This window comes from Loxodonta africana, chromosome 26 (assembly GCF_030014295.1).
Source record: "Loxodonta africana isolate mLoxAfr1 chromosome 26, mLoxAfr1.hap2, whole genome shotgun sequence".
Lineage (NCBI taxonomy): Eukaryota > Metazoa > Chordata > Mammalia > Proboscidea > Elephantidae > Loxodonta > Loxodonta africana.
In genome coordinates, this window is record NC_087367.1 from 35,175,305 (window position 1) to 35,201,778 (window position 26,474).

Here is a 26,474-nt window from a genome sequence, read left to right on the forward strand (position 1 = left end):
GGTCTTCCTCTTTTTCGATCACCCTGTACTTTACCGAGCATGATGTCCTTCTCCAGGGACAGATCCCTCCTGACAGTATGTCCAAAGAATATAAGACACAGTCTTGCCATCCTTGCTTCTAAGGAACATTCCAGTTGTACTTCTTCTAAGACAGATTTGTTCCTTCTTTTAACAGTCCATGGTATATTCACTATTCTTTGCCAACACCACAATTCAAAGGCATCAATTCTTCTTTGGTCTTCCTTATTCATTGTCCAGCTTTCACATGCATATGATGAGATTGAAAATACCATGGCTTGGGTCAGGCACACCTTAGTCTTCAAGGTGACATCTTTGCTTTTCAACACTTTAAAGGGGTCCTTTGCAATAGATTTGCCCAATGTAATGCATCATTTGATTTCTTGACTGCTGCTTCCATGGCTGTTGATTGTGGATCCAAGTAAAATGAAATCCTTGACAACTTCAATCTTTTCTCCGTTTATCATGATGCTGCTCATTGGTACAGTTGTGAGCATTTTTGTTTTCTTTATGTTGAGTTGTAATCCATACTGAAGGCTGTGGTCTTTGATCTTCATTAGTAAGTGCTTCAAGTCGTCTTCACTTTCAGCAAGTAAGGTTGTGCATCTGCATAATGCAGGTTGTCAATGAGTCTTCCTCCAATCCTGAGGCCCCGTTCTTCTTCATATAGTCCAGCTTCTCAGGTTATGTGCTCAGCATACAGACTGAACAGGAATGGTGAAAGGAAACAACCCTGACGCACACCTCAGCTGACTTTAAACCACTCAGTATCCCCTTGTTCTGTTGGATCTGTCTCTTGATCTATGTACAGGTTCCTCATGAGCACAATTAAGTGTTCTGGAATTCCCATTCTTTGCAATGTTATCCATAATTTGTTATGATTCACAGAGTCAAATACCTTGCATTGTCAATAAAACACAAGTAAACATACTTCTGGTATTCTCTGCTTTCAGCCAGAATCCATCTGACATCAGCAATGATATCCCTGGTTCCATGTCCTTTTCTGAATCCAACCTGAATTTCTGGCAGTTCCCTGTGGACATACTACTGCAGCTTTTGAATGATCTTCAGCAAAATTTTGCTTGCATGTGATATTAATGGTATTGTTTGTTAATTTCCGCATTCAGTTGGATCACCTTTCTTGGGAATAGGCATAAATATGGATCTCTTCCAGTCAGATGGCCAGGAAGCTGTCTTCCATATTTCTTGGCATAGACGAGTGAACACTTCCAGCGCTGCATTCGTTTGTTGAAACATCTCAATTGATACTCTGTCAATTCCTGAGGCCTTGTTTTTCCCCAGTGCCTTCAGTGCAGCTTGGACTTCTTCCTTCAGTTCTGTCGGTTCCTGATCACATGCTACCTCTTGAAATGGTTAGACATCGACTAATTCTTTTTTGGTATAATGACTCTGTATATTCCTTCCACCTTCTTTTGATGTTTCCTGCGTGGTTTACTGTTTCCTCATGGAATCCTTCACTATGGCAACTCGAGGCTTGAGTTTTTTCTTCAGTTCTTTCAGCTTGAGAAATGCCAAGCGTGTTCTTCTCTTTCGGTTTTCTATCTCCAGTTGTTTCAATGTGTTATTATAATTCTTTACTTTGTCTTCTCTAGACACCCTTTGAAATTATCTGTTCAGTTCTTTTACTTCATCATTTCTTCCTTTTGCTTTAGCTGCTTGACATTTGAGAGCAAGTTTCAGAGTCTCTTCTGACATCCATCTTGGTCTTTTATTTCTTTTCTGTCTTTTCAGTGAACTCTTGCTTTCTTCATGGGTGATGTCCTTGATGTCATTCCACAACTCGTCTGGTCTTTGGTCATTAGTGTTCAATGCATCATATCTATTCTTGAGATGATCTCAAAATTCAGGTGGGATATACTCAAGGTCGTATTTTGGCTTTCATAGACTTGCTCTGGTTTTCTTCAGTTTCAGCTTGAACTTGCGTATGAGCATTGATGGTCTGTTCCAACACTCGGCCCCTGGCCTTGTTCTGACTGATGATATTGAGGTTTTCTATCACCTCTTTCCACAGATGTAGTCGATTTGATTCCTGTGTGTTCCATCTGGTGAGGTCCATGTGTATAGTCGCTGTTTATGTTGGCGAAAAAAGGTATTTGCAATAAAGAAGTCATTGGTCTTGCAAAATTCTATCATTTGATCTCCAGCATTGTTTCCATTACCAAGGCCATATTTTCCAAATATCAATCCTTCTTCCTTGTTTCCAACTTTCGCATTCCAATCACCAGCAATTATCAAGTCATCATGATTGCATGTTTGATCAATTTTGGACTGCAGAAGCTGATAAAAATCTTCAATTTCTTCATCTTTGGCCCTAGTGGTTCCCAGTGTGTAGGTTGTCTTTTCACTTTTTTGGTGAAGTCTTTTGACAAGCATAAGATTTTTAGGAGCTCCATTTTAGTTACCTAGTTTCTCTCCTGGTGTTTGTGCATTGTTAGTTATACTTTACACTCTGTTTATGCCATGTCCCAGTGCTCCTAGCGTCATCTCTATTTTTTCTTCCATGATCTTTATCATTTAAATTTTATATTTAGGTCTTTGATCCATTTTGAGTTAGCTTTTGTACATGGTGTGAGCTATGGGTCTTGTTTCATTTTTTAGCAGATGGATATCCAGCTATATCAGCACCATTTTTTAAAGAGATTGTCTTTTCCCCATTTAATGAACTTGGGACTTTGTCAAATATTAACTGTTAATAGGTGGATGAATTTACATCTGTTCCATTGGTCTATGTATCTGTTGTTGTACAAATACTAGGCTGTTTTTGACTTTAGGTAGTGTGAGATCTCCCACTTTGTTCTTTTTCAGTAATGCTTTACTTATCCAGGGACTCTTCTCTCTCTATATGAAGTTGGTGATTTTTTTCTCCATCTCATTAAAAAATGTCATTGGAATTTGGATTGGAATTGCACTGTATATCTGTAGATTGTATAAATGTAGAACTGTATAAATGTAGAACTGACATTTTCACAATGTTGAGTCTACCTATGCATGAGCAAGGTAATTTTTTTCACTTATGTATGTCTCTTTTGATACTTTGGAGTAGTGTCTCGTAGGTTTTTTTTGTATAGGTCTTTTACATCTTTGGTTATATTTATTTCTAAGTATTTTATTTTCTTGGAGGCTATTGTAAATGATATTGGTTTCGTGATTTCCTCTTCAAGGCTCTCTCTCTTGGTGTAGAGGAATCCAACTGATTTTTTTATGTTTCTCTTGTAACCTGATACTTTGCTGAAATCTTCTATTAGTTTCAGTAGTTTTCTTGTGGATTCTTTCGGGTTTTCTGTGTATAAGATCACATCATCTGCAAATAGAGATACTTTTACTTCTTCCTTTCCAATTTGGATGCCCTTTATTTCTTTTTCTTGCCTAAATGCTCTTGGTAGGCACTCCAGCACAATGTTGCATAAGAGTGGTGATAAAGGGCATCCTTGTATGGTTCCCATTCTCAAGGGGACTGCTTTTAGACTCTCTCCATTAGGATGATGTTGGCTATTGGCTTTGTATAAATGCCCTTTATTATGTTGAGGAATTTTCCTTCTATCCCTATTTTGCTGAGAGTTTTTATCACGCATGTGTTTTGGACTTTGTCAAATGCCTTTTCTGCATCAATTGATAAAATCATGTGGTTTTTATCTTTTATTTATGTGATGGATTACATTGATTGTTTTTCTAATGTTGAAAAATGTCTGCATACCTGGTATGAATCCCACTTGGTCATGGTGAATTATTTTTTTGATATGTTATTGAATTATATTGGCTAGAATTTTGTTGAGGATTTTTGTGTCTATGTTCATGAGGAATATTGGTTTGTAATTCTTTTTTTTGTGGTGTCTTTACCTGGTTTTCATATCAGGGTTATCCTGGCTTCATAGAATGAGTTCGGGAGTATTCCAAAAAAAAATTTTTTTTTTCTTTATTTTGACATACCTTTAGTAGTATTGGTGTCAACTCTTCTCCAAAAGTTTGACAGAATTCTCCAGTGAAGCTGTCAGGGCCAGGGCTTTTTGTTGTTGTTGGAGTTTCTTAATTACCTCTTCTTCTGTTATAGATTTATTTAGTTGTTCTGCCTCTGTGTTAGTTTAGGTAGGCAGTGTGTTTCTAGAAATTTGTCCCTTTCCTCTAGGTTTTCAAATATGTTGGAGTACAATTTTTCATAGTATTCTGTTACAATTCAATTTAATTTGGGTCTGTTGTGTATCACCCATCTCATTTCTTATTCAGGTGATCTGCTTCCTCTCCTGTTTTTCTTTGGTCAGTTTGGTCAATGGTTTATTGAGTTTGCTGATCTTTGCAAAGGACAATCTTTTGGTCTTGTTAACCCTTTCGATTGTTTTTATATTCTCTATTTCATATATTTCTGCTGTAATATTTGTTATTTCCGTTCTTCTGGTACCCAAGGGCTTCTTTTGCTGCTCTCTTTCTATTTGTTCAAGTTGTAGGGTTAATGTTTTTAATTTGGCCTTTTCTTCTTTTTGAATGTGGGCATTTATTGCTACAAATTAACCTCTGAGCACTACTTTTGCTCTGTCCCAAAGGTTCTGGTAGGATGCATTTTCATTCAGAACTGATTTATGAATTTCTTTATTCCATGCTTGATTTCTTCTGTAACCCAGTAGTTTTTGATCAAGGTGTTGTTCAGTTTCCATGTATTTGATTTTTTTTGGGGGGGGGGGTCCTTGCTTTTTCTGTTATTGATTTCTACTTTTATGGTCAGAAAAGATTCTTTGTAATATTTCAATATTTTGGATTCTGTTAAGGCTTGCTTTGTGGCCTAACGTGTGGTCTATCCTGCAGAGTTTTCCATGTGTGTTGTTAAAGAAAACATACTTGACTGTTGTTGGGTGGAGTGCTCTGTATGTCTATGAGATCAAGTTGGTTGGTTTTGGCATTTAGATCTTCCCTGTCTTTAGAGTTTCTTGCTGGATGTTCTGTCTTTCACTGAAAGTGGTATGTTGAAGTCTCCTACTCTTATTGTGGAGCTATTTCTTTTTCAGTGCTGTTAGGCTTTGTTATATGTATTTTGGAGCCCTGTCATTGGGTGCTGTCATAGATTGAATTGAAAAAAAAAATTGAATTGTGTCTCCCCAAAATATGTGGCAACTTGGTTAGGCCATGATTCCCAGTATTGTGTGGTTGTCCTCCATTTTGTGATTTTCCTATGTTTTATAAATCATAATCTCTGCCTGTGGTTAAAGAGGATTAGGGCGGGATGTAACAGCCTTGTTCAGGTCACATCCCTGAGCCAATGTGAAGGCAGTTTCCCTGGGGTGTGGCCTGCATCGCCTTTTATCTCACAAGAGATAAAAGGAAAGGGAAGGAATCAGAGTTGGGGACCTCATACCACCAAGAAAGCAGTGCCAGGAGCAGAGTGCATCCTTTAGACCCAGGGTTCCTGCTCTCCTAGTCCAGGGGAAGATTGATGACAAGGGCCTTCCTCCAGAGCCAACAGAGAAAGTCTTCCTCTAGAGCTAAATTCCTCAATTTGGACTCTTTGCCTACTAGACTGTGACAAAATAAATTTCTCTTTGTTAAAGCCATCCACTTACAGTATTTCTGTTATAGCAGCACTATATAACTGAGACAAGTACATAAATATTTATTATGGTTACGTCTCCCTGGTGTGTGACCCTTATATAATATCCTTCCTTATCCTTTGTGGTTGATTTTGCTTTAAAGTCTATTTTGTCAGAGATTAATATTGCCACTCCTGCTCTTTTTTGGTTGTTGTTTGCTTGTTATATTTTTTTCCATCCTTTGAATTTCAATTTGTTTAGTTTCCGTTTAGGCAACATATAGATGGATCTTTTTTTTAATCCATTCTGCCCGTTTCTGTCATTCTATTGGTGCATTAGTCCATTTACATTCAGTGTAATTATTGACAGGTATGAGTTTAGTGCTGTCATTTTGTTTTGCGTGTGTGTGTGTGTGTGTGTGTGTGTGTGGTGTTGGCAGTTTCTTTGTTTCACTTGATTTTCTGTGCTGGTGTATTTTCTTTCAATCTTTTTCTCTATTTTTGATTTTGTGTTTACTGAGTATGTTTTTCTTCTGTTTTATTTTGATAGGTAGATTTGTTAGTTTCCTTTGTGGTTACCTTAAAATTTACCTCTATTTTTTAAGTGTAAACTGATCTTTTATTTCTTGATATCACCTTAACTTCCTTTCCATATGAAATTCTGACTACACTGTTTAGTCCCTCTTTTTTTGTTTTAATGTTGTCATCTCTTATATATTGACATCTCTGGTTCCCTAGTTTAAATCTTTTAGCTTTTGTGACTTCCCTATCTGGGTTGATACTTAGTTGTTCTATCCTGTGTTGTAGTCTTGGGTTGTTATCTGATATTGTTGGTTCTCTAGCTGAAGGGCTCTCTTTAATATTTCTTGTAATTTTGGTTTGATATTTACAAATTCCCTTAACTTCTGTTTATCTGGAAATACCCTAATTTCACCATCATATTTCAGAGACAGTTTTGCTGTATATATAATTCTTGGCTGGCAATTTTTTTTTTTCCTTGAAGGCTTCCTATATGTCATCTCATTGCCTTCTTGCCTGCATGGTTTCTTCCGAGTAGTCAGAGTTTAGTCTTAGTGATTCTCCTTTGTAGGTGACTTTTTCATTTATCCCTAGCTGCTCTTAAAATTCTATCTTTATCTTTGGTTTTGGAAAGTTTTATTATAATATGTCTTGGTGACTTCCTTTTGGGGTCTACCCTGTGTGGGGTTCAACAAGCTACTTGGATAGACATCTTCTTGTGTTTCACGGTATCACGGAAGTTTCCTACCAGTAAATCTTCAACAATTCTGTGTTTTCTGTTATCCCTCCTGTTCTGGTATTCCAATCACTTGTAAGTTATTTCGCTTGGTAGTGTCCCACATGATCCTTAGAGTTTCTTCATTTTTTTAAATTTTTATCTGATTTTTCCTCAAGTAAATAGGTTTCAAGTGCTTTGTTTTGAATCTCACTAATTCTGATTTCCATTGCTTGAATTCTACTCCTATGACCTTCTGAGTTGCCTAATTCTGCCTAATTTTATTGTTAATCTTTTGGATTTCTATTTGCTGTCTCCCTATGGTTTCTACCATCCTGTTAAATTTGTCATTCTGATCTTGTATGGCATTCCTGAAATCCTCTATCTCTTTGTCTGTATGTTCCTTGCTTGTTCTGTGTTTTACCTGATCTCTTGAAGAGCTCTGTACATTAATCTTCTGAATTCTTCCTCTGGTAATTCCAAGACCTTCTCTTCCTCCAGAAGGTTTCCTGGTTCTTTTTTTTGGTCACTTGCTGGAGCCATCTTGATCTGCTTCTTTATGTGATTTGATATTAACTGTTGCCTCCAAGCAATCAACAATTATATTTATTTATTGTATGTTTGTTTACTGTGTCCTAGCTTTTTGTTTTGTTTTGATATGCCCAAATAGCCTGGACTTGTGAGCTATTTTGGTTATTGGCGTATTCGTAGCTCTCGTGTCCTGTCACCAGGTGGGAAGAACTGCTACTAGGTAGGTGAGCCCAGGAGTCCATTTACTTTTCTTGTGTGGATTCAGCTCAGGTGTCCAGGTCATTGGTCACCGAGTGTATGGTGCAGACTCTCACCTACAGTCCTACATAGGAGTGTTCAGAGCAGGCACAAGTATCTGGCTGCAGTAGGCAGTATATGTGGAGCAAGTCAGGGGGCTGATGGCTTCCCCCAGGTGTCTGGGTGGAGGGCATGTCCCTGTTCCCTAGAGCACATAGTGGGTGGGGTATTGCAGCTGGTCCTTGGGCAGCCAGTGCTGTTGGCTGGAGGGACTGGGATGCACCATTTATTCTCAGATCCCTGTCATGGGTGACTAGATGGAGTGGGTGGTACCTTCAACCCTCAGGCCCCTGATGGGGGTAAGTGAGGGTCCTGCCTAATGGGCAGGGCAGTGTCAAATGTCATGAATCTGCAGCTCCCCCTTGGCTGCCTCAGTTGAAAATGGGCTTCAGTTGTATGCCCTGTTGTTTTATGCTAATGAGGGCATGTGGTGTTGAATTGGCCCACACAGGTCTAGCCAGGGGTGAAGGGTGCTCAAGTATGTGGACCCCTTATGCCAGTGGCTGCACAAAAGGTCAGGGCCTCCTGACCTATCCTGAGTTCCTGGCTTAGGAGATGTGGTGTTTTTTAAAGCCACAAGACGGGTGTGGGCACGAAGACCCCTGAGTTTCAGCTTAGGGGGCGTGGCAGTTGTTGAACACTACTGGACTGGTGTCAGAATGGAGTAGGGTGGTGGATGGGTGAAGGGAAGGAAGAACTTCACTCTGAAACTTCCAGAAGGGGAGAGATTATTTTGCCCCTACATGGTAGGTTAGATGTTTGCACTTAACTTTCACTTTCCAGCACTGCTTCCACCCAGCTTTGGTGGCTTGTGCAGACTTGCTGCTGCCCAGCCTCTCCCGATGTGGTGAGACACGTCCTGAATGCTACTGCTCATCTCAGCCCACGTGTCCTGTCCAACCCAGCCAACAGGGTGTTAGCAACCTCGGAACTGGCACTTCTTCGCTGCTTTTGAATTGCCTCTCCTTCTTCCTGCCACTCAGTTTGACACTTCAGCTTTGTCTTTGATGACCAGGGCTCATAGATTATCATATATAATCAATTCATCTTTTTCTTCTGGTCTTCATTGTAAGAGGGACAACAGGAAGCGTCTGACTATTCTGCCATCTTGGCCCCACCTCTACTGCATCATTTCTTCTTTTCACTTTAGCTATTCTATGTTCAATAGCAAGTTTCTCTTCTGACATCCTTTTTGGCCTTTTCTGTCTTTTTAATGACCTCTCACTTTCTTCATGTATGATGTCCTTGATGTCATTCTGGTCTTCAGTCATCAGCATTTGATGAGTCAAATCTATTCTTGAGATGGTCTCTAAATTCAGGTGGGATATAGTTAAGGTGGAAACCCTGGTGGCATAGTGGTAAAGTGCTATGGCTGTTAACCAAAGGGTCGGCAGTTCGAATCCACCAGGCTCCTTGGAAACTCTAGGGGGCAGTTCTGCTCTGTCCTATAGGGTCGCTGAGTTGGAATCGACTCGACAGCACTGGGTTTTTTTTTTTTTTTTAATAGTTAAGGTCATACTTTGGCTCCCATGGACTTGTTTTAATTTTCTTCAGCTTCAGCTTGAACTTGCATATGAGCATTTGATGGTTTCCACAGTCAGTGCTTGGCCTTGTTCTGATATTGTGTTTTCCACTGTCTCCTTCCAAAGATGTAGTCAGTTTGATTCCTGTGTATTTCATTTGTCGGGGTCCACATATATGGTCACCATTTATGTTGGTGAAAAAAGGTATTTGCAGTGAAGAAGACACTGGTGTTGCAAAATTCAATTATGTACTCTCCGACATTGTTTCTATCACCAAGTTCATATTTTCCAACTACTGTTCTTTCCTCTTTGGAGCCCTGGTAGCAGGGTGGTTAAGAGCTACAGCTGCTATCCAAAAGGTCAGCAGTTTGAATCCACCAGCTGCTCCTTGGTAACCCTGTGGGAGCAGTTCTACTCAATGCTATATTGTTGCTATGAGTCAGAATCAACTCAACAGCAACATGTTTGTTTTTGGTTTTTGTTCCTTCTTCGTTTCCAAGTATCACGCTCCAATCACCAGTAATTATCAACGCATCTTGATTGCGTGTTTGATCAATTTCAGACAGCTGAAGTTGGTAAAAATCCTCAATTTCCTCATAATTGGCATTATTGTTTGGTGTGTAAATTTGAATAATAGTCATATTAATTTATCTTCATTGCAGGCATATGGATATTATCACTGACAGCTTTGTACTTCACGATAGTTCTTGAAATGTTCTTTTTGACAGTGAATGCAATGCTATTCCTCTTGATTTGTCATTGCTGGCATAGTAGACCATATGATTCCTCGATTCAAAATAGCTAATACCCATCCATTTCAGCTCGCTAATGCCTAGGATATTGATACTTATGTGTTACATTTCATTTTTGACGACTTCCAATTTTCCTAGATTTATACTTCGTATATTCCAAATTCTGATTATTAATGGATGTTTGCAACTGTTTCTTCTCATCTGGAGTCATGTCACATCAGCAAACAAAGGTCCCGAAAGCCTGACTCCATTCATGTCATTAAAGTCAACTCTACTTTGAGGAAAAAGCTCTTCCCCAGTCCTCTTTTGAGTGCCTTCCAACCTGAGGGGCTCATCTTTCAACACTGTATCAGACAACTTTCCACTGCTATTCATAAAAAATTGGCCAGTGAAATTAGTTTTTAAACATGCTCAAATCTCTCCCATTTTAAATAAAACTCCTCCTGAATCCTATCTTCCTCCTGGGGCTACCATTCTATCTTTCCTACCCTTCACTCTTGTTTTTTTTTTTTTCTTATTGTGCTTTAGATGGATTACAGAGCAAATTAATTTCTCATTAAACTGTTAATACACGTATTCTTTTGTGACATCGGTTGCCAATCCTACATGTCAACACTCTCCCCCTCTCTACCTTGGGTTTCCCATTGCCAGCTTTCCTGTCCCCTCCTGCCTTCTAGTCCTTGCCCCTGGGTTGATGTGCTCATTTAATCATTTTGTTTTATGGGCCTGTCTAATCTTTGGCTGAAGGGTGAACCTCAGGAGTGACTTCAGTAGTAAGTTAAAAAGGTGTCGGGGTCGGGGGCAGTGGGATACTCTACAGGTTTCTCCAGTCTCTGTCAGGCCAGTAAGTCTAGTCTTTTGTGAGTTAGAATTTTGTTTTACACTTGTCTCCAGCTCTGCTCTCCCACCCTTCACTCGAAAAATTTATGTACATTCAGTACATCTCCATTCCCAGATCATCTTCCAGACTACTTTCTAGTCGTTCTGTATGACTGTCTACATATCTGCATGTGTCTTAATCCAATGGACATTTTTCAAAAGTGTTTTACTTGATCTCTCTGTAGGAGTTGGATAGTAGTGCTCCCAATGTTCCTTACAGTTTAGTCCTAGGCTTTCTGCTCTTCTTTCTCAGAGATTGCATTCAACCTTAGTTTTAACCCTTTCATGCTCATGGGTACCTCTTAGGACCAAGTAGTTTTTCTGCCTCTGAAGGTCTATTGAGAAGCTGTCGCACCACTAACAGTGCATGCTGCCACAAGGCAGGGGCCTTTATGACTGCTTGAAACCAAAGAAATGGATATGTGCCACAAATTACTGTTTTTACAGGGTATTATATGAGGTGTTTGAATTTTTGGTAGGAAAATATAAATTTTGAAAATTTTTATTTGTTACACATATGAACGAATAGATGCTGGTGGGGACTCAGGTATAATCAGTGGTACTTTGTATATACCACTGAACACTTAGGGCAGGCTTGTGGGAGGGGGCAACAACAACAAAAAATCCATACTACCTACCAAAAATTCAGACACACTCAATGATTTAGCATGCTACCATTAATGAAAACACATGGTATCAACAAAAAATTCAAAAACAGAAAATAATTGGTCCACAAAAGGGTTTCTTTTTCTTATGACTCCAAAAATTCTGTTTCTAGCCCATCCACAATCTGGGACTAGATAGAAATCATTACTAGCTCAGACACTAATTTCACACTTTGTAACAAAAACCTTTTTAAAATGGTATCATTCAAATTAAATGTATAAGGCTGAAATTCCATTCTCTAGCCTGTTCTCAAAAAGTGAACCATTGCAGACTCTACTCACATTCTAGAAGCTCTTATGCTCAATCACTCTGCCACAACGATTCTGCTGTCATATTTTTTCCCCTCAAGAGCTCTTTCTTATTCCCAATTATTCTTTTTTAAAAATACCATTTGATTTTTGTTGGGTGGGTGCAGTAAGATTTTCAGGATCTCAGAAAACTTAGGATTTTGAAGTTGCCCCCCCTTCTCTGATGTCTCATTTCTGGAGAATTTATTTTTTGTTTGGTTTTTAGTCTCTGTCTTCCCTGGAGGCTGTTCTCAAATATCTGGTAATCTCTGTTTCTTTCACATTTTTGAGTGAGGCACAAATTGATAGAAACCTCTGTGTGTATGAGGAGAGGAGAATCATTGGTTAGCTTCACTGTGGGGTGATCAGCAAGTAAAATGGCTCTTTGTAGGATCTTTTTTTTTTTTCCAGAGTGATTTTTATTTTATTTTTTGGTTCTTTTATTATTAATTTATTTTGTTGTTGTTGTTGAGAATATACACAGCAAAACACACCAATTTGAGTTTCTACATGAACTATTTAGTGACACTGATTACATTCTTTGAGTTGTGCAACCATTTTCACCTTCCTTTTCTGAGTTGTTCCTCCCTCATTAACATAAATTCATTGTCCCCTAAGATTCCTATCTAATATTTCAAGTTGCTGTCATCAGTTTGATCCCATATAGTTTTTAAAAGAGCTTAATGCTCAAGGCAGACATTTTTTACTAGTTAAGCTAAACTATTATTTGGTTTTAAGAAGACTTCAGGGAATATTTTTGGTTTAAGGTTTAAAGATGATCTCAGGGCAATAGTTTCAGGGGTTCATCCACCCTCCATGGCTCCAGAAACTTTAAAGTCCATGAGAATTTTAAATTCTCTTATGCATTTTCTCTCTTTTGATTCTATGGAATCTTTGATCAAAATGTTCAGCAATTGTAGCCAGGCACCAACCAGTTCTTCTGGTCTCATGGCAAAGGTGGCACTTGTTCATAGAGGCAATTAGCCAAGCATTCCATATCCTCTTCCTATTCTTTACTCTCCTTCTTCCTCTGTTTCTCCAGGTGAGTAGAGACCAATTGTTGTGCCTTGGATGGCTGCTTGTGAGCTTTTAAGACCCCAGAAACTATTCAACAAAGAGGTAGAACGGAAGCACTAAACATTATTAGGCCAATTAACTGGGATGTTCCATGAAACCATGACCGTAAACCTCCAAACCAAGGAACCAAATTCCATGATGTGTTTGGTTGTACACATAAGCAGCCTCAGCAGCTACTTTTCTGTTATTGTTGTTGTAAATATATCTATCACACAACTTTTGCCCATTCAACTTTTTACAGGTGTACAACTTATTGACAGCAATTACAATAATGTAGGGTCTTTTCTTGAAGGCTGTTTAATTTCTCCTGAGAAGGATCCTCTGGTCTTCCTTTTAGAGCACATAAGCCCAACTGCCAGTGTTCTGGGAACAAAGTAGAGATGGAAGGCCTATTGCCTTTTTGTGCTTTCAGAGCTGCACCATGACCTAGCACAGAACGTTTCACCTAATTATAATGTATGTTTTTCACACTATATTATAAGCCCAATGGAACAAGGACCACATCTGTCCTGTGACATATCCCGGCATCCAGATAATCTCGGGTACACAGTTGCTGGTGTTGTTGCTGTGCCCCATGCACAACAGGATTGGGCTATTGAGATCCATAGGGTTTTCACTGGCTGATTTTTTGAAAGGAGATCACCAGGCCTTTCTCCCTGGTCTGTCTTCATCTAGAAGCTCCGCTGAAACCTGTTCAGCATCATAGCCACACACAAGCCTCCACTGACAGACGAGTGGTGGCTGCACTTGAGGTGCATGAGGTACACTGGCTGGGAATTGAACTCGGGTCTCCTGCATGGAAGACAAGAATTCTACCACTGAACCACCACTGTTCCCTTGGATACAAAGCAGGCACTGAATACGTTTGCTGAACGAATAAATGACAAGAGTTCTGGCTCATTTGAATGGAGAAATGGTCTCTGGCAATATTAGAGTTTTGTTTATAATGCCGGACCCTTCAAGGATCAGAATCCTGCCCAGAGCATTTGAGATCTTGCCTGGAATTTGGATCAAGATGTTTGTACTCTCCACAGCCAACGAAGAGCTTCCAGCTCTAAATGTCACGGATTCTTTTTCTCTCAGATCTAGTCTGCTTCTCATGGTGACAGAAACTGCGCAGGTTAAAGGAACCAAATGCATACCCTTGGATTATGGAAAATGTTGCTCATTCTTGTTCCCTATGCTTGCACACATTCTAATAACTGAGAAGCTCTTTTATCAAGTTGATGATATTAAAGTCCTCCTACCTTAGCAGATAAAAGATAGCTTCTATAAATAGCTCACCTTCTCAGGGTGGAATTGGCTTTAAATTCTTCAGTTCCTTTTAGGTGGCTATCTTAGTTTCTTCGTGCTGCTATAACAGAAATACCACAAGTGGGTGCCTTTAATAAACAGAAATTTATTTTCTCACAGTTTAGGAGGCTAAAAGTTCAAATTCAGGGCACTGGCCCTGGGAAGGCTTTCTCTCTGTGTCAGCTCTGGGGGGAGAAAGGGCTTGTCTCTTTTCAGCTACTATTCCTCGGTTCCTTGTTGATCTTCATGTGCTGTGTATCTATCTTCCCCATCTGTGCTTGTTTGCTCCTGTGCCTAATCTCTTCTATATCTCAAAAACACACCCAAACTGATATGGCCTCATTAAGAAAACCCTATTCCCAAAAGGGATTACATCCACAGGTGTAGGGGTTAGGATTTACCACACATATTTTGGGGGGACACAATTCAGTCCATAACAGTGGTGAAATCTGTTCTGCTAGGCAAGAAGGAGAAAAGAACTTGCTCTTTGGGGAAGGAGCCTGATATACATACAGATACACAAACTGGCAACCAGCATTTTGACTACATGCATACTGTTACAGATTATACTGTTACAGGTTGAATTGTGCCCCCCCCCCAAAAATGTGTGTCAACTTGTATAGGCCATGATTCCCAGTATTGTGTGGTTGTCCCCCCATTTTGTTATCTGATGTAATTATCCTATGCGTTGTAAATACTAACCTCTGTGATGTTAATGAGTCAAGATTAGAAGCAGTTATGTTAATGAGGCAGGACACAATTTACAGGATTAGGTTGTATCTTGAGCCAGTCTCTTTTGAGATGTAAGTGAGCAGAAAGGGAGGGAACCTGACTACCACCAAGAAAAAAGAGCCAGGAGCAGAGCATATCCTTTGGACCCCAGGTCACTGCACTAAGAAGCTCCTAGACCAGGGGAAGATTGATGACAAGGACCTTCCCTGAGAACCGACAGAGACACAAAGCCTTCCCCTAGAGCTGGTGCCCTGAATTCAGACTTCTAGCCTCCTAAACTGAGAGAATAAATTTCTCTTTGTTAAAGACATCCACTTGTGGTATTTCTGTTATAGCAGCACTAGATAACTATGACACATGCCATGATGGGGAACACATGGAAAAGAGGGTAAGTCAGAAAGGACACGCAGTATAAGAGAGCAGGGAGACCACCACCCTACAAGGAATAAAGAAGGACTCCTAATGGGAAAAAGGAAAAATGGAGGCCCTATGAATTAGTTAGGCTGGGCACAGACTAAACTGGTATAACAGAGACCCATTTTTACATAGCTTACAAAAGATAGAACTTTATTTCCCTCTCATAAAACAGTCCAGAAGTGAACAGGCCAGGCAGGTGGGGTGGTTTTGCTCTGTGTGGTCTTTCACAGACCCAGAGACTTTCTTCCTTTTGACCCCTCTATTTCTTAGTATTGTCCTTGTCTTCATGTTATAGTTGGGTCACTGCCATGTAAGCATTTCAACCTACTGGAAGGAGAGAACTGTGGAAGTGGAGGGCAATTACTTTTTTTTCCAAAGTGATGCATCACTTCTGCCTACACTTCCTTGACAAAAATTTACCTACAACTAGCTTGAAAGGAGACTGGCTTATGAAGTCTGAGTGGTCATATGCCCAGCTAAAATACTATGACTATGGAATAAGGAGAGACAAATTTGGGGGAATAAACATTCTGCTTCACTCTGCAAGGCAACACGAGCAGAGAAAGGATGGCCCAGAAATTATTTTAGTGGCATGTAGCGCACTAGCCATAGTAAAGAGACATGAAGGTAGAACCCTGAAAATGGTCTTCCTTACCTGGTCTTGGGGCCCTGGTGGTGCAGTGGTTAAGAGCTTGGCTGCTAACCAAAAGGTCAGTAGTTTGAATCCTTGAAAACCCTATGGGGCAGTTCTACTCTGTCTTGTAGGGTTGCCATGAGTTGGAATTGAAGCAATGCCAACGGGTTTGGTCTTTTTTGGTACCTGGTTTTGCCCACTCTTGCCACTAGTATCTTGGCTATGGTCAGACAGTGTCCATGCACTTCAGATTTATGTAAAGAACAACCTGAAGAGCTTTTTAAACTCAAGACCTTATGAAGGTGATAAAAATGATGGCTGACATTAACTGGAATGAGCACTATATTCCATATACTGTACTTATTGGCACTGAATAAGTTACAAAAGGCCACATAGTGACGTCTGATCCCACATCTCCTCAGTGGGGTGCTGATAAACACCCTTACTGAAAGTGGGTAAGGAATAGTCTCAGTGCCTACCTCAGTTGACCTCAACCCACACAAGCTGTTCAGACACAAAGGACTGTTCCTGTCTGGAGCCCTCATTACTGGTAGCAGAAAGTACACAGTCTTTGCTTATTGACCTTCTGACTGGCTGCATGGCACTGAAGCTTTGCTTCTTTAACTTGAATTATTTAGCTTCCTGTTGCCTTTTGTCTGTGCAGATCAGTGGTCTTCGGCCCTGAGACAAAGAGACTTTTAAAAGCTTTTTTCTAGAAGTCTCTCTCTTGAACCCTGAATACAGAACCATAACATTATGTAATATCATACATCTCCCAACAACACAAATTTAGTATAAAACAAATTAAACCCCCATGCTAAGATGGGTGAGATACAGTACAACCAAACTTGCTGAGATGAGCAGAATAATGCAGATTGATAAACCAGGCATACATGTCTTCTGCAATTTGTGGGAGATGGCTCAGATTTAGAACATGTAAGGAATAGATTTCCCTTGTTCAATCTGCCAGACTGCCCACCTACATATTTCTGAGTTAACTTAGTTACCCAGAAAAGAGGGTAGGGCTGCCACTTTGCACAACCTAACGGGTTGTAAAATCCTAGTGGTGAATACTGGCCATCTTGCATGGTTGTATATTGTGACCTGAAAGAGTTATTTTTTCTTCTTGGAAAACTCAACTGAATTCCAGTACTATCTAAACTGATAACATGGAAAGGAAGACCAAAACAAACAAACAAAATTCCCAAACCCATTGCTGTTGAGTCATTTCTGACTCAGGGCAACCCCATGTGTTATAGAGTGGAACTCCCTATAGGGTTTTCTTGGCTGTAATCTTTATGGAAGCAGATCACCAGGACTTTTCTGCAGTAGCATCACTGGGTGGGTTCAAACCACCAACCTTTATGCTAGTAGATGAGCACAAACTGTTTGCACCACTCAGGGACGTAATGAACCTGAAAAAAGTCTACACTTTTTGTGTATCAGAAAGACAGGATATCCACCTTCTCTTTATAGAAGGTGCCCTATACTGGAAGGAGTAAAGGAACTTTCTGAAGAGGCTAAAGAGAGGCTGAACTTTAAAAAAAAAAAAAAAATCTTAGGTACAAATGATTTTTTACTAACTCAACTTTACAGTTAGGAACAAACATTCCATATCCAAAGAAACAATAGTTAGGAAATGTTTGATTCTCCAGAAGAGGAAATGACCCAATATTGCTGATATCTGACTCCAGTATTGAAAACAAGTACTAAATATTTAATAGCATCTTTCATGCTTCAATTTTTAAGCAACCTTCCGTTTCCTGGAAAAGTCAGGAAGGGGGGAAAAATACTTCATTTATATTTGTTAAACTACTACTTACTGCTGCTTATCAGAGTCCGTTATACTTTAGGGAAAATATAATTTGTAAATATATAGATTTGCAATCACTGCTCTATCTATAGAGAATTCTGTTCTCCTTCTAAAGCAAAGCACTTGTCCAAATACGGCTATTTTGAATAAATACATATATGTAAAATAAACATACAGAACCTTTTTTTTTTCTTAAAAAATTGTTTTGTTTCCAACTGACTTTTTTCTTTACCTGGTGCATTTTTTGAGAAGCACTCTGAAAAACTTCCAGCAGCTGGATTTGGCAGGCAACTGTGTGAGCAATGATGGATGGCTTGCCTTCATGGACGTATTTGAAAATCTTCAACAGTTAGTGTTTTTTGACTTCAGCACTAAAGGATTTTTACCCAATGCAGCATTAGTCAGAAAACTTGGCCATGTGTTATCCAAGTTAACTTTTTTGCAAGAAGCTAGGCTCATTGGGTGGCAATTTGATGATGAAGATCTCATTGTTATTAAAGGTAATTTTAAACTAGTAACTGCTTAAATAAAGGGTGCTCTAAGCCAACAAATGCTCTGGGGGCCTCATTACTTTCATTCTAGTGATTTTAAAATGTTTGCTTATATAATCCAAGAGTCTGAAAGCACACCAACTCTATGGCAATGCATTCTACACCTAAGAATGATCCTTCTTCACAGGGTAATTTTTCCCTTTAAAAATTATCTCCTTTTAGGTCTTAAATGCTAGCAGGCAGCCTTCTAAGATGCATCAATTGGTCTCAACCCACCTGGAGCAAAGGAGAATGAAGAACACCAAAGACACAAGGTAATTATGAGCCCAAGAGACAGAAAGGGCCACATAAACTGGAGACTATATCATCCTGAGACCAGAAGAACTAGATGGTGCCTGGCTACAACTGATGGCTGCCCTGACAGGGAACACAACAGAGAACCCCTGAGGGAGCAGGAGAACAGTGGGATGCAGGGCTCAAATTCTCAAAAAAGACCGGACTTAATGGTCTGACTTGAGACTAGAAGGACACCAAAGGTCATGGTCCCCAGACCTTCTGTTAGCCCAGGACAGGAACCATTCCCAAAGCCAACTCTTCAGACAGGGATTGGACTGGACTATGGGAGAGAAATTGATACTGGTGAAGAGTGAGCTTCTTGGATCAAGCAGACACACAAGACTACGTCGGCAGGTCCTGTTTGGAGAAGAGATTAGAGGGCAGAGGGGATCAGAGGCTGGCTGAATGGACACGAAAATAGAGAGTGGAAGGAAGGAGTGTGCTGTTTCATTAGAGGGAGGGCAACTAGGAGTATACAGCTAGGCGTATATAAGTTTTTGTATGAGAGACTGACTTGGTTTGTAAACTTTCACTTAAAAAAAAAGCACAATAAAAAATTAAAAAAATTATCTCCTTTTAAACTTTTTCTTCTTTACTGATACCAGGATGGTACGGCACCATCACCTCCCTAGCTATCCTCTCCCATGGAAATCTACTTTCTTAGTTTCATCATTTAGGATGAAAAGAGGAGGATGCCAGAAAAGGAGGCTAAAGAGGAAGGGGTGGAAGGAGTTTAAACTGATGACATGTGCAATAGTTTTGTGTCTCATCTCCCCTCCTAGGATTATCAGCTCCTTGAAGGAAGGGATTCTTGTTCATCTTTGTGTTTCCCTTGCCCCAAGAACAGCAGGTCACAAAGACTGAGGTATCATATGCATATTTACTTAGAACAGTGTCTGCATGTAGAAGACTGTCAATGTTTGCTGAATATGCACTAATTATCAATAAACAGCTGTTGGAAAAAAAAAAAAACCACAATTATTTAAAATCAGAGAAAACTCCATATATGTTCTTTAATCAGCTTAATTAAAATGATTTGTAATGTAAAAAGCACTTTCTTGTATTAAAAGCAGATCACACTCCCCAAAAGGACCGACATTCTTTAATTAAGCAAAAATTGGCAGTTTTCAAGCAGCTAAATCAGAGGCGTGAAGTTCAGGCCCTCTCCAGCAGCTGATGCATGTATGTAATTCCAGCCATTACTTCAGAGATTAATAAGAAAGGAAAAGTGTATCTCATTCTTCTGTACCCTACAGAAGCTAAGGTACCTTGCCTTAATCTTTTCTCCAACATCCTCAAAAATAACCCTTCCCCACAAAGAAAGAAGTCTAAGGAAAATCCGTTTAAGAGATTTAAATCAAAGCAAAAAACAAAAATCTAAATGGTGTTAGCATGTGGTTCACCTATTCTCATGCACTTCAAATTAATGGCTTGGGTGTATGCTGAGGTAGTGACTGCAAACAAATTCTGGGCACAATAATCTGTTAAGCAAGTGGGCATATATTCTGCGGAGTTAGCCATAAAATATTAGAGCTGATATTTTACAGATCAGCTAATTCACTCACCTCCCTAACTTTACAGATGACAGAAAGCTCAGAGAAGTTAAATGACTTCTCCTGGTTACAAGACTACTTACATAGTGGCACAATCAGGATTGAAATACAAATCTCTTGCCTCCTGGTCCAGTGTTTTTTCCATTACAATACAGTGACTTCTCAACACAGTCCATGGAGCTGGCTCTCAATCATAAATCTTGGGCCAAGAATCTAATTCAAACTTCCTTCTTTGTGTAGTTTCAGGTGATTCTGTGGCAAGATCTAATAGTAAGGTTGTAGCCTATAGATCTATGCTGGCAAAGTCCTTTGTTTTCATATCCAGAAACTGGCCAAAGCTTGGCAAACAAGACTTATCTATATAATAATGCATTGGCCAATGTCACCTGTAGCAGTTGGCATTACTGAAATTCATCAGATAGAGCCAGTTCCTTTAGAACCCACAGGCAACTCTGAGTACCCATTCTCAAATAGTGTAGGTGGATACTAAAGCACATTTGGTGGGACAGCTGCACAGGTGTTGAGGGAGTAGGCATATGACCTCATACAAAACTGTGGTCAGTACCTCAACACTTTTAAAATCCCATGGAGAAGATGTGCATGGGATGGTAGCACATAGCTCTTAATCATGACTCAGTACATGGTAGTCCTTCAGATGTCATGCATGACCCCAATTCACATTTAGTTGAGGTCAGTGGAGGAAAAATCACCCTGTAGGAGTAGACCAATAATAGGTACAGTAATAGCTGGAGAACACAAGACAAAGGACAAGGAACAAGTTGCCTTACTACATTTTACCAAGTTTCATTTTCCTTAGCAGTCAGGTAGCTGTGGGCTCTACTTCCTCAGCAGGTCAAATAAATGCCTGAATGGGGTTGCAGATGGCAAAGACAATGACTGACCCCTCACCATGCAAAAGTTATTTTGGACATGGTCACTTATCACCACAGAACAACTGCAATTCTGCTTGTCACAGGCAATTTCTTGGATGCTGGTCATTCCACTGTGAGGAAATAGGATTTGGAAGTATGAGTGGACGGAAGAAACTGCTGCAAATTTTACAAAACCAAAAATCTCTGGATAGCTGTCCAATAGCTGGGAAAGTCATAAATCTCTAGGAACACTGGATTCTAGGAAAGCTGTATGCACTCTCGAAATTCTTTTTTTCAAAACTGTAATCATAGAATTTACGATAAAATGAATAAACCTCATAGGTAATTTGTGACTGCTACTTGTTATATTTTTTTGTAACACAGATCATGATGGAAAGTCCTTAAAATTTGTATCTGGAAAACAATCAAAATAAACATCACAATCTACATGATTCTCATATTTCCTGACAGTTAACAATTCACTATTTTTGACAAAGCAAAACAAAAAAAAGTTAGAAACTGCCTACTGCAGACCTAACAATATTGTATACTATAAGGTTCTTATGTTTTGGTAAACTTATATAAACTCAAAACACTTTTATTCAACTCTGAAAAGATATGGAATTTGATGTATTTTACTAATTAAACTTAAAAATATCATTATGCCAGTATTCAGTTATACATAAGACAGAAAAACTATTCTTTCACTGCAAATCATCAGAGGATGTGGTATTCATTTATCCAAAATAAAACACTGAGAACCATGAACTATTTACAAGCAGTATTAAAATTTTCTAATGAGAAAAACTAAAAAAAAAAACCCTGATAATTAAAACTTTTGAAATTTGTTAGAATTGTTCTAAAATGTCTACTTAAAAAAAGGTTTGCTTTTACTTTGTAAGACAGAATTCAGGAGGCCCTTAAGAAAGAAGGTAGCAATAAAGTTTGAAAAGCTACAAAATTACTTAATTTCAGAACTTTTTTTTTCCTAGAATGCGTTACTCATTGAAGCAAGTTTACAAATTTCACTGAAGAAAATGCTGCGTTATGAATTACATGACAGGATCCACTCTATCAGGTGGTTCTCTTAAAAAGTTTATGTCCACACAGCAGTTAACTACAATACCACAGAGAACAAAACTCAAATTTAGAGAAACACAGTCTATAAAGCAAGCTTATTTAAAGCCTATTACATTTAGATGGATCTCACTGCCCCAAATACGTTTCACAAAAATATAGTTTCATAGGTTTCATGAAATATGAATAAGATTACTATTCTCTAACATTTAGAGTAAATGAGTAAATAATTGAACAGTCAATGCAAAGTTGGATAACAACAAATCAGAGGTCAAGAAGTCAAAATTCCTCATAAATACACACTAGAGGTACATTAAGGCCTAGGTTGTCCAATTCTGTTGTTAGTTCCAGATTTACTTGGTGTATTTATAAGACCAGTCCTGAATCCTTGGGTTGCTCCAATTCCTGGAACTCCAAGTCCTTGATTAAGCATGCTGCTATAAGGTGTGTATCCGTGATTAAGACCCAAACCATAAGGCCTCATTTGTGTGTTTAAAAGAATAACTGGGCTCACATTTTTTCCAGGGGTGTTAAATGAAAATTCTGGAGGTAGGCTACTAGGTTTAGCTGAAGTTGATATGACAGGATTCAAATCATCAGTACTCTTTAAAGGAGGCATTGGGATTATATGATGATCTGAAAAGTTTAGGACATTGGCTGCGACAGGCCCAGACAGTAAGGCAGGCCTAATCCAATCATCTTTGAAAATCTGAACAGTCAGAGTAGACACCAGACTGTATAGCCTGTTGGTCACATGAGCAAGAACCATTTGTTCATTTGCATCTCGTCGAATTCTTACATGCACTGATCCAGCCTAAAAGAGGCAAAATCATAAGGAAAATTGCTTAGAATTTTACTACTGAAAATCCCATTAGAAATGAACATTTTATTCATATTTTGATTTTAATAGTACTTGGCATTTCCTTTAAAACAAGAGAAAGCTTAATGTTTTAACATTTCTTAAAGACTACTTACTAGTGATTATCAAGATAAAGAGTTAATGAATAATTTTTGACTAAATAAAATGTGACTCTTTACAAAAACGAAAGATTTACTGGTTGCCTACTATGGGCTAAGCACTCTGAATAAATATAAAAATAAGAAAGAAGGGATTATAACATGGTATTATAACACAAGGGAGAATATAAATGAAGTATATAAAAAAATGTACTGGAAGGTCAGAAAAGGTAGGTATTGATTCCCATCGGGAAAGACTTTACAGGAAGATGGCATTTGATCTAGGGTTGATGGTTAAATGGAATTTCAAAATGAGAAGACAGGCATTCCAAACTGAGAGAACGATTAAAATGCATGGCATGTTTGGGCAAGAGTAAGTAAAAATACCAACATATAAGAAGTACAAATATTTCAGGAGGCAAAAGGAAGAGGGACGGAAGTAGAAGGAAAAAAGGAAGTAATGAAGGAAATAAGGTTAAACAGAGAGATTAACAGCTATTGTTGTTGTTAGGTGCCATCAAGTCGCTTCTGACTCATAGGGACCCTATGTACAACGAAACACTGCCCAGTACTAAAAAATCATGAGGAGAGCTTTGATTTTAACAGCAGCAATATAACGAAAGTAAAATAATCACATTTCAGAAAAAAAAGTATAGGCATGGATGATTGGTAGGAAATGAGTACAACTGTGCAGGGTAGAAACGAAGGCTAAGCAAGGGCAAGAATAACGGGGTCAGAGAGGGAGAGATGGATTCCTGATATTCCACAAACAGAAGTGGGAGGACTTTATGGCTACCTGGACGTAATGGATAAGAAATTTAGACTCATCAAAGATGATTTCAAAGTTTCCAGCCTAGGTTACTAGGAGGACAGGGAGCCCCAGACATTACAAAGGTGGTGAGAAGAATGTTTATTAACTTGAAAGGATGTTTACCACATAGTGTGTGCTTGAATTAAAAAAAAAAAAAAGTAGGTCCAGTAATGATCCTATTTTGGGTTAAATCACACACAGAGAGAAAAATATCAAGAATGGCACCACTTATCTCTAGATTGTAAAATTATTAAGGACTTCTTTTTGACTTAGCCATGAATTCTAATTTTTCTATTTGAATGATAATATTTAAATATTTTAATACAAATATTTGTATAATATTTGTATAGTATACAAATTTGTATATTTGTATAATAATATAATATTATTTAAATAAAATGTACAGTTGTAGTTTTTAGGTGCCCTTGAGTTTTTTTTGAGTTAGTTCCAATTCATAGCAAACCGATGTACAAAACAACAAAACACTGCCCGGTCCTACACCATTCTCATGATTGTTGTTATGCTTCAGCCCGCTGTTGCATCCACTGTGTCAATTCATCTTGTTGAGGGTCTTCCTCTATTTCGCTTACCCTTTACTTTACCAAGCATGTCTACCTCCAGGGATTGGTCCTTCCTAATAACAAGTATTAAGTCTTATCATCCTTGCTTCTAAGGAACATTCTGGCTGTACTTCTTCCAAGGTGGATTTGCTCATTCTTTTGGCAGTCCATGGTATAGTCAATATTCTTTGCCAACACCATAATTCAAAGGACTTAATTCTTCGGTCTTCCGTATTCATTGCCCAGCCTTCATGTGCATATGAGGCGACTGAAAACACCATGACTTGGGTCAGGTACACCTTAGTCTTTAAAGTGACATGTTTGTTTTAAAGAGGTCTTTTGCAGCAGATTTGCCCAGTGCAATGCGTTGGTTGATTTCTTCACTGTTGCTTCCATGGGCATTGATTGTGGATCCAAGTAAAATGAAATCCCTGACAACTTCAATCTTTTCTCTGTTTATTATGATGCTGTTTATTGGTTCAGTTGTGGGAATTTTTGTTTTATGTTGAGGTATAATCCATGCTGAAGGCTTGCAGTCTTTGCTCTTCATCAGGAAGTATTTCAGGTCCTCTTCATTTTCAGCAAGCAAGGTTGTGTCATCTGCATAACACAGGTTGTTAATGAGTCTTCCTCCAATCCTGATGCCCCGTTCTTCTTCATACAGTCCAGCTTCTCGTATTATTTGCTCAGCATACAGATTGAATATGTGTGGTGGAAGGATACAACCTGACACATACCTTTCCTGATTTTAACCATGCAGTATCCCCTTGTTCTGTTTGAACGACTGCCTCTTGATCTACGTACAGGTTTCCCATGAGCACAATTAAATGTTCCGGCATTCCCATTCTTCACAATGCTATCCATAATTAGTTATGATCCATCCAGTCAAGTGCCCTTGCAGAGTCAATACAACACAGGTAAACATCTTTCTGGTATTCTCTGCTTTCAACCATGATCCATCTGACATGAGCAATGATATCCCTCATTCCATGTCCTCCTCTGACTCCAGCTAGAACTTCTGGCAGTTCCCTGTCAATGTACTGCTGCAACTGCTTTTAAATGCTTTTCAGCAAAATTTTACTTCCATGTGATATTAATGATATTGTTCTATAATTTCCATATTCGGTTAGATCACCTTTCTTTGAAATAGGCAAAAATATGGATCTCTTACAGTTGGTTATCCAGGTAGCTGTCTTCCAAATTTCTTGGCACAGATGAGTAATTTCAACACTGCATCCGTTTGTTGAAACATGTCAATTGTATTCCATCAATTCCTGGAAACTTCTTTTTCGCCAGTGCCTTCAGTGCAGTTTGGACTTCTATAACTACCATTGGTTCTTTATCACGTGCCACCTCCTGAAATGACTGAACATCAACCAATTCTTTTTGGTAGTGACTCTGTGTATTCCTCCCAACTTCTTTTGATGCTTCCTGCATCGTTCAGTATTTTGACCACATAATCTTGCAATATTGCAACTCGAGGCTTGGATTTTCTCTTCAGTTCTTTCAGCTTGAGAAAGGCCAACTGTGTTCTTCCCTTTTGGTTTTCTAACTCTAGGTCTTTGCACATTTCATTATAATACTTTACTTTGTTTTCTCAAGCCACCCTTTGAAATATTCTGTTCAGTTCTTTTATCATTTCTTCCATTCGCTTTAGCTACTCGACGTTCAAGAGCTAATTTGAGTCTCTTCTGACATCCATTTTGATCTTTTCTTTCTTTCCTGTCTTTTTAATGACCTCTTGCTTTCTTCATGCACGACGTCCTTGATGTCATTCCACAACTCATCTGGTCTTTGATCATTAGTGTTCAATGCCTCAAATCTGTTCTTGAGATGGTCTCTAAATTCAGTAGGGTATACTCAAGGTTGTACTTTGGCTCTCATGGACTTATTTAAATTTTCTTCAGCTTCAACTTGAACTTGCATATGAGCAATTGATGGGTCTGTTCCGCAGTCAGCCCCTGGCCTTATTCTGACTGATGATATTGAGCTTTTCCAACTTTCTTTTCCACAGATGTAGTTGATTTGATTCCTGTGTATCCCATCCAGCGAGGCCCATGGGTACAGTTGCCATTTATGTTGTTGAAAAAAATTATTTGTAATGAATAAGTCATTAGTTTACAAAATTCTG

General features: G+C 38.9%; 2 protein-coding genes across 9 annotated transcripts in view; one reads left to right on the forward strand and one right to left on the reverse strand.

Annotated features, from left to right (window-relative positions):
* Positions 1-18,271, forward strand: part of NLRC4 (NLR family CARD domain containing 4) — a 158,047-nt gene extending 139,776 nt beyond the window's left edge. Inside the window, 1 exon segment of the mRNA XM_064276973.1 lies at positions 17,908-18,271. Within this exon segment, the coding sequence (XP_064133043.1) occupies positions 17,908-18,212 (305 nt within the window). The 3' untranslated portion in view covers positions 18,213-18,271.
* The window catches only part of SLC30A6 (solute carrier family 30 member 6), a 69,267-nt gene continuing 54,908 nt past the window's right edge, over positions 12,116-26,474 (reverse strand). For all 8 annotated transcript variants that reach the window (XM_010595845.3, XM_064277238.1, XM_064277237.1 and 5 more), the window contains one exon: positions 12,116-22,829. In XM_010595845.3, the coding sequence (XP_010594147.1) occupies positions 22,329-22,829 (501 nt within the window). In that variant the 3' untranslated portion in view covers positions 12,116-22,328. The remainder of the gene's footprint in view (positions 22,830-26,474) is intronic.